Source organism: Quercus lobata, chromosome 6 (assembly GCF_001633185.2).
Source record: "Quercus lobata isolate SW786 chromosome 6, ValleyOak3.0 Primary Assembly, whole genome shotgun sequence".
NCBI classification, from domain to species: Eukaryota; Viridiplantae; Streptophyta; class Magnoliopsida; order Fagales; family Fagaceae; genus Quercus; species Quercus lobata.
This window is the reverse complement of record NC_044909.1, coordinates 25,971,527-25,980,388: the sequence shown is the minus strand read 5'-3', so window position 1 is coordinate 25,980,388 and position 8,862 is coordinate 25,971,527. Positions and strand designations below refer to the sequence as shown.

The 8,862-nt window shown below is 35.9% G+C and overlaps 1 protein-coding gene across 1 annotated transcript; it reads right to left on the bottom strand.

The window, feature by feature from the left end:
• Positions 1–1,752: 1,752 nt before the first annotated feature.
• LOC115995203 (UDP-glucuronate 4-epimerase 6) lies at positions 1,753–3,811 on the bottom strand. Its single transcript, XM_031119664.1, has one exon. It carries the CDS (start codon positions 3,538–3,540, stop codon positions 2,182–2,184), a length of 1,359 nt encoding a protein of 452 aa, XP_030975524.1. The 5' UTR covers positions 3,541–3,811; the 3' UTR covers positions 1,753–2,181.
• Positions 3,812–8,862: the final 5,051 nt, after the last annotated feature.

Here is an 8,862-nt window from a genome sequence, read left to right as displayed (position 1 = left end):
ACACGACCCTTTCAATAATTTCCACTTGTATCTGATGTAGAAACCTCCATCTAGGGGTGTGCATGGGTTAAGTTGGGTCGGGTTGAGGGGATTTTCCGACCGTATCCACCATGGTGGGTTAAAAAAAATCCAACTCAACCTATCATGTCCAAACCAACCCAACCCACATGGATCAGGTTGGGTCAGGTTAAACCCATGGATTGGACAATCTTTTTATTATTAATATTATTATTAAATTGAGCAAAAAAATATATATCACTTGCTACCTAAGTTGATTAACAAAATATACATGAACTAGTATTCCAACTCAGTTATAAACAAAATGTGGGCCCGAGAGGTCTGCAACCCAGCCCAAACTCTACCTGGGCCCAGAACCCGTGCCGAAGGGGTATCCTGCTGAGGACGAATGGTCAATGGCCGACGTGGCGAAGGGAATGGCTGAGGACTTACCCTGTCCTCGGTATTCCGGAGCTGTAATAGAAGGACCCACACTGCGGTGTAGGCAACCCCCAAACAGCCCCCCTCCAGGGGATGTGAACGAAATGGGGCCCATAGGGAAGCAGGGTGTGAAAGTTGGACTAAAGAAAACGCGTCCTTTCTTCAGTAAATGCACCTGCCAATACCCAGAGATGGTTGAAAAGAAAAGACGTTTGGACAGTATGAACCTTGATCCATGCAACTAATAGAAAGTTAGATGGGATGGCTGACGGGACGGACACAGAGATAAGCTCCCGCCTGACCTACAAGTGGAGGGTCAGGATCAACCAGGCCGGACTATATAATAAAAAGGAAGGTGCGCCAAAAAAGGGGGTGGCTGGGAAAAAATGGCCAAGAAACGAGAGCCTCCCAGCCCACCTCCATGAGAAGTACTCTAGGGGTGACGATCATTTAACCTTGTATGAACCCCCTGAAAAACCCACCGCCTATCGATCAAGGCCTAGCCTTTCAAACCCACGCTCTACAAATGATATTGTTAGGGCCGTTTTACGTGCGAACCCGACACTGTTACGGTCCGCCACGAATCGTGACCCTACACAAAATATATCCAACTGAGTTGATAAACAAAATATACATGAATTAATATCTCAACTCAATTACAAAAAAATAAGAGTGGAGTGAGAGTGAGAGTAAGAGGCGGTAGAGAGAGAAATAAGATTGTTAGGGTTTGCAAGGTAATTGGGTTTTATATAGAAAGAGCTGAATAAAGGAAAAAATTATTAATTATATAATATAGTTTTAAATATATATATAATTTAAATTTTAAATATATAGGTAGGCCAGGTTGGGTTAGGCAGATTGTGACTGTTATGACCCAAACTACTATTAAAAAAAATTTCATAACCCAACCCAATCCACCCATCCCTTAAAACCGACCCAACCCAACATATTAGGTTAGGTCGATTTTAGTAGATTGGTGGGTGGTTGTACATCCCTACCTCCGCCTTTTGTTCTTCTGGGCACTTTTTAATTATAATCTTTTTTTTTTTTTTGGATATTCTTTTTCTTATTTGGATAAAGTTATTATTGCTTGCATTTTAATTAACAAACAGCAATAATGGAATAACTTTTCCCTTCCTTTGGAGTCATTTTGACTGACTAGTGCAAATAATGAAATAACTGTTGCAGAGAGAGATCCCTGGGCAAAACAAATTACGATGACCAAACAAAGAACAAAAAGGCCAAGGATTTCCGCACCCAAAAAAATAAATAAATAAATAAAAGAATGATAAACAAATAAAAAGGCATGGAAGGTTGTTGGAATCATCCTCGTTGTTGCTCAATAGTAACAAATTTCTTTTTTTTAATATGAATCCAAGGGCTGACTGAGATCTACACCCTTTGTAGCAGACCCCTCGCACCCACAATATTAATTATTACACCACAAGTACACCCTGACCGACCCTCCCCCAAATTCAAACAGATCTACAATTGTTCTTATTTCTCTTTTCCTCTTTCATCTCCTATCCTATGGCTGCTGGCCGGGCTATATATATATATTACATCCAGAAGAACAACTGCGCATATGCGACAATTAATTTGATACAAAATACATTTGAGAAAAAGAAATGAAAAGGCAGAATAAAATTAAACAAAAACAATATAAATATATATATATATATATATATATATAGAAAAGAAAAGTCACCCACCCAGGCCCATGTGATGTGGAAGCAGAGAACATCAAGCGGATTCTCCGGGAATGATGCTATTTTCCTTTTTCACCCTTGATTGAATCCCATAATAACTGACATACCACTTGACGAACTTCCTCAACCCAGTGGCTAAGTCCGTGGTGGGTTTGTACCCAAAATCTGTGAATGCCAAGCTGACATTTGCGTGAGTGAAAGGCACGTCCCCATTTCTAGGCATCTTGATCACATGCTTCTTGGCTTTTGTGTTTAACAAACCTTCCAATATTGACACTAACTTCCCAACTGGCACTGGTGAAGTGTTCCCCAGATTGTAGATTCTCAGCTGAGCTGGGCCTCTCTTCTTGCCTCCACTCCCGGTGCTCTTCTCCGCCGTGTCCAGCGCTCCTATACACCCTTTTACCACGTCGTCTATGTAAGTGAAGTCACGCGCCACCTCCTTCTCGTCCTGAGTTCGGTACACGTCAATGGTCTTCCCATGTAGGATATCCTTTGTGAAGAAGAAGTAAGCCATGTCTGGTCTCCCCCAAGGTCCGTACACTGTGAAAAACCTTAGGCCTGTGAGGGAGAGTCCGTAGATGTGGTTGTATGTGTGAGCTATTGCTTCGCCTGCTTTTTTGGTCGCAGCGTAGAGGCTTGCAGGTTGGTCGGTCCGGTGTAATTCTGAGAATGGGTTTTCGGTGTTGAGCCCATAGACAGAGCTAGACGAAGCCCAAACGATTGCAGGTTGAGGATCCACAGACTTAGCCACTTCCAAGAGATTGATGAATCCAGCAATGTTGGACCTCACGTAGGACTGTGGGTTCTTCATGGCGTAGCGAACCCCAGCTTGTGCAGCTAAATGAAGAACGTGAGTGAATGGAACCACGTCGAATAGTTTTGTAAGCAATGACGCATCGTTCAGATCTCCTTCAACGATGAAGATTTGGTGTTTGAGCAAGAGGGCTTGTCTGGCACGCTTCAACGACGGGTCGTAGTAGTCGTTGAAGTTGTCGAGGCCGAGAACACCGTCGCCACGTTTCTTAAGAGCGAGTGAGCAGTGAGAGCCGATGAAGCCAGCGGAGCCAGTGACAAGGACCGACATGCCATTGGAGCGGCGTGGAGTGGAAGAGTGGCGGACTTGTTTCTCCCAAGCGGCGCCTCCGTTAGTTCGGTGGCCGTAGAAGGCGGAGGAGAGGAAGTTGTGCTGGTGGATATGGTGGTTGGGATTATCGGAGAGTGGAGGGTAGTTGAGGGTGAAGTAGAAGATGAGAGCAAGAGCGATGAGAAGAGTAGCTCGGAAAAGCAACTTGGAGGAAGCGTTTAGGAGCTTTGTGCTGTTAACTCTTCGGAGGTAGCTGTTGTACCGCTCTAGCTTTATGGTTTTGCTTGTGTCTGGTGGAGAAGCCATGGTTTTTTTGCTATTGCTGGATAAGCTAAAAACTAAAAATTAAAGCTGATTAAGCTCAAATTTTCAATTTTTTTTTTTTTTCCTTGTTTTGTTTTGTTACAACTTGGAATGAATATGTGCATCTGTGTGTGTGTGTTTTTTAAGTGGTGAAGGGTGTGGAAAGATTAATATAAAGAAAGGACAATGAGTTTCAAGAGAGAGAGAAGAGAGAGAGAGGGAGAGAGAATTGATGGGTTGGTGTTGGTTGGAGACCACTTTCCTCTTTCTCCTTTAACTCCTCTCAAATCTCAATGCTATCTAAATTTTACAGATGGAAAGTGGCCTACAATTGCCTTACATAATATGTCCTTCATTCGTACTCATATTTACGTTGATACCCGTTCATAATTCATTGTTAATCATGCCAGCTATCCTAAAGCCAAAAACTCACACCCATACGATCCACGTTCTCACATCACATCATGATTATATCACATGTCAACTCACTTCTAATCTAAGTCTCTAACTCTCGTTCCAAACCAATAAAATACAAAATAAAAAATAAAAAAAAAATAAATGCAAACATTTTAGTTTTACTACAAGATAAAATACAAAATACTATAACGATAATAAATAATAATAATAAAAAAGAAAAATATAAGTAATTATTTGATAATATAATATTTCTTTATCTTATATTAATAATGAATCATATTAATTAAATTTATGAGAATTAACATGAATATAAGAAAAGAGGACAGGAGGAGCACCTAATAAGAACATTAGTATTGATGTAGGCAATTTGCTAAAATACTAAATTTATCATTAAAATATAACAAAAGTGGGCTGCATTAACAGAACAAAGCCCCTTACTTTTGTTTTTTTTTTTTTGGCTGCTAAGTTACAGTAAACAGTTATTACTGTCAAAGATGGTTGTGCACTATAGCTAAGATGGTAAAAAATATATATATTTGATTAAAAGATATGTTATTGTATTGTATTGGTGGTGGTGGTTATTGTTTATTATAGTAAATATACTATTTTATTATTTTATTGTGTTGAATAATAAAATAAAACCACTTATGTTGGATATTTTGTAAAGTAAGATGATAAAATAGATAAAGTAACTTTTTGTAGTGCCAAATTACTAAATTTTTTACACTACCAATGTTGATGATCAGCATGCCCTATACCTAATTATCCATAAAGACATAAATGGTTCCTTAAAAAAATTATTGGATAGTCAAGTTTTTTTTCCCTCTGAAGATAACTTGTTTATAGGCAAACAACAGAAATGGGTAGTGATTAACATTATAGCATACATGAAGTTTTTCTCTTTTTTTGGGAGAATATTGAATACATTAACAAACCACATGTGCAAGTACCATATATGATACCGAAATTGTATGAGGCAACCTAAACTTATTCAATATGATAAATAAGGATAGGGTGGATGTATATATTTTTATATTTTCTAGTTATATAGAATAATAAAAACACTCAAGAATTAAAATGATAAATAAGCTCACCACTAAAGCAAACCCAAAGGGATATAGATATCACCACCCAAAGAAATTTAACTAAGGATACAGAATTGGATTGGGTCACCACTCAATGGGATACAAAATATCATCACCCAAAGAGATACAAAAACTGAAACTTGCCACCAAAAGAATCCACCCAAGGGATAAGAGTTAATTTAGAAAAAATCATTCTTCTTGAAAAGCACAAAGGCTAGTTCTGAAAACATTCTATAATCTGATTTTATTCAATTCAGCCAAATGTCTTATATAATACTTAGAACAACCCTCTAAGCATTGGAGAACAAAATTAGCAATTAAAAACATTACATTTTCAAGACCTTAACTCATAGGAGCTATAAAGAAAATAAATGATTTGTCTGCCTAAGAGAACTAAAACATAAAAGCTAATATATTCCCTAAGAAAACCTCAATTAAATGTTATTTGACTTCTTGGACAAAATAACCTATTAATCTTCAAATTATCTTCTAAAATTGTGGAAAAATTCATTCAAAATAATAGACTTATTAGCTGCCACTTTATTCCGGTGTCAATATATATTGACAATTATCTATTATTTTGTAACCGTTTGTAATTGATAGTGTATTTTTAAGGTATGGATCATTTTTTATGTGACGGGCAAAAATAAGTCAAACTTGTTTTTTTCCTCACACAATTAATTTATAGAGGTGAGATGCTAATCAACCTTTGATACCCCTATTGAGTTGTATTAGATTAATTAGAAATGAAAGGATCAACATTAAGCATAAATGTATAAGATGAGAGTTGGTCAAAAAGAGCCTCGGGAGGCTTATGTTATGTTTCTTGGGTTTGGTCCAAGATACAGGTTACACTTGTTCTTGGATTATAATCACACTCTTATATTGCTCTTTTTTTTCTCTAATGTTTTCATCCCCTTTCTACAGAGGTCTTTTCACCTTATATAGCCTCCCAGGTTCTATCTTAGCTTTTCACTTTAAGGGTTTGAGTTTGTTTCTCTTGATACTTGTCCCATCAGGACTTCACTAGAAAGCTTCTACACTAGGCTATGAGCTGTGATGACACTGTTCAGGAGTCATTTCCTCATTAATGCGGCTAGCTAAGTGGGTTCAGAGTATTGAATGCGAAGGTGATGGATGCTTTATCTACATTCTTCCCTTCTTTGCTTGTCGACAAATCTTCCTTCTCTTCTTAGGTTATGCCCAATCGTTTTTAGAATTGGTCCTCGGCCTTCTCGAGAACATAAGAGTATCCTTGGGGTCCTTGGGCATTATAGTCTCCCAAGGCTTATGATGAGTTGCTATATTTTTCCCGAGAGTTCGCTATCAGTGCCTTCCGAGGTCTGTCCTTCTGATATTGGACTTCTCTCTCTTTTGACCTTGTCCTTGGATTCTCGTCCTCCCCCACATTTGGTATTCACTAAGCATTTTAAATTCTAACTATAATAATAAAATGATGATATACAATCATCATTTTAAGGCCACTTACACAATTGAAGTTACTTCTTTTTTTTTTTTGGGGGGGGGGGGGGGGGCTACTGATCAGACCAAACAAGGGCCTAGGCTGGGCCAGTGGTATCACTATCAGTATCAATATTCGCTTTTGATTGGTGTGCTGAATTTAAAATAGCTATTCATTTTCAAATGTATTTAAAATATTGTTATATTTCAGCATTCTTGCCCTTTATTCTTTATAAAAAATATTGGTATGTAGTTTTCTAGGTTTTAATTTGTCCATTAATCACTCAAAAAATTACCTGAAAACTACGTTTTGTTGAAGGAGGAAATCTGTATTTTATGGTTGATATGCAACAATTTTTGGAGATGAATCATGCTTTTCATTGTATATAGTTAGGAAATTAAATATGATATAAGATTATGAAATTTCTAGTACTTTTGGTTTAAGTGTTAGTTTAATAGCTAGGCTATATTGATTATGAAAGTCTAGTTTTCTCATCCAGATTAATTTAAAGGCTATATTGGATATCGCTTATTACTGAAAATTGAAAATTGAAAATTGAAAACACTGCAGCAAAATAATTTTTAAATGTATAAATAGTACCGTGGGACTCAATTTTAAAGTTGATTTTATCAAATTCCGTACTTGCAAATCTCATGAATAGTATACGGATCCACGGAAAACGCAAACGCAGACTATTTCAACTGTATCCAAATCCAAATGCTCTCTAAGTAAGATAACAATTAAGAAAAGACTTCGAATATTAATTTGTTTCTTTGGGGTATTTTTGACAGGAAAAAAAATAATAATTAACTTTCTGAATTCTCTTAATATATACAGATATATCTTTATTCATAAAGAAATAATAATGATTATTTTTTATGTGAGTTTCTCCATCATTATTATTGCCACGTGTTACCCTGAAGATTGGACTGCACACCGACACGACATCCGTAAAAAAATGAAAGAAATACAAAGGTATTCTTGTAATTGGAAGCAAATGCTAAGGCATATTGATTTTTGTTAATGCCATGGGAATGGATGTGGGACCAAAGAAGTCAGTTTATATTTTGATTCGAATATTGGATCCATCTATCTCCTTCTCCTGTCCAGCTAAAAAATAAAAAATACCCGGAGATCTACCTTCAATCCATAAGTAAAAAGTTTTTACTTTTTTATTTTTTACAAATGTTTTGGGATAAAAATTGACATTAATACACGTAATATCATACGATGGGGTCAACCTGTGACTGTGAGACGGACCTACATATATATATATATATATATGTCCTTTTTCCAGTTGTTAGGGAAAGTAAGTATATATACATACAGGAACAGGAACAGGAAGGTTCGTTCGTAGCACACTGCTGTCTGCGCACACCTTTCTTGAGGATAGTCTTCCCCCAATCATTCTGCATTCCGTGTGAAGTCGGTCTCTTTATCACATGGGGTATGAAAGTGAAATTAATTTATATTCATTCACATTTTTTGTTTTGTGTGATGGATATTTTCATATGATTTGTAGTCACTGAAAAGCATGAATTAAATGAAATGGTACTTACTTTCATAAAATTAAATAAAATAGATTCATCAAATAAAATAAAATGGTTCTTTGGTACAACCCCTACTACCACCTAAATAGCTACTTCGTTTCTAATAACCACGGCCGCTTTACATGCAAGTCAATGTATTTATATACATGCAAGTCAATGTATTTATATATACACACTGACTTGTAAAAAAAAAAAAAAATTCTAATATATAATTATTTTAAAACTTATCTTTTTTGTCAAACACTAAAAAAATATATTAAACATCCTAATTTGAAAATTCCAAAATTTTGAGTTCAACAAAAATAATCTTAATCCCCTATCATAGTTCTTAACCCCTTAAACCAAAAAAATAAAAAAATAAAATCTCAAATAACAACAATATAAATTAGATCAAATAATAGCAAAACCAGCTCAAATAACAACAATTTTGGACCAAACAACAACAAATAAACAAAGTATTCAACAAAAAACTCATTCAAAACAAAAAAAAAAAAAAAAAAAAAAAAAAAAACCTCTAATCATTTAGATTCCTAACTGTAGACATCTCATTTTTCACCTCCCATTTAACCTCACTTGAATTGTATTGCATATCATCATTGTCTCATGTTTTAAAGGCAAGACTACAGTTTTGACCATTTGATCTCCAAATACATTTCGTAAAATAAATCTTAAGGTCATAACAATCAAAATGACAGTTCATGAGTATTAATCAAACCATCGGATTAAAAGATATATAAAATAAATAAATAAAACAAGTTTTAACGGTAGGGTGCACATGCATGAATCTGATCTCGACCATAGGTGATTATGA

Excerpts from the sequence above, each read along its gene's own strand:
- LOC115995203 (XM_031119664.1), bottom strand. The coding sequence starts at position 3,540 with ATGGCTTCTCCACCAGACACAAGCAAAACCATAAAGCTAGAGCGGTAC.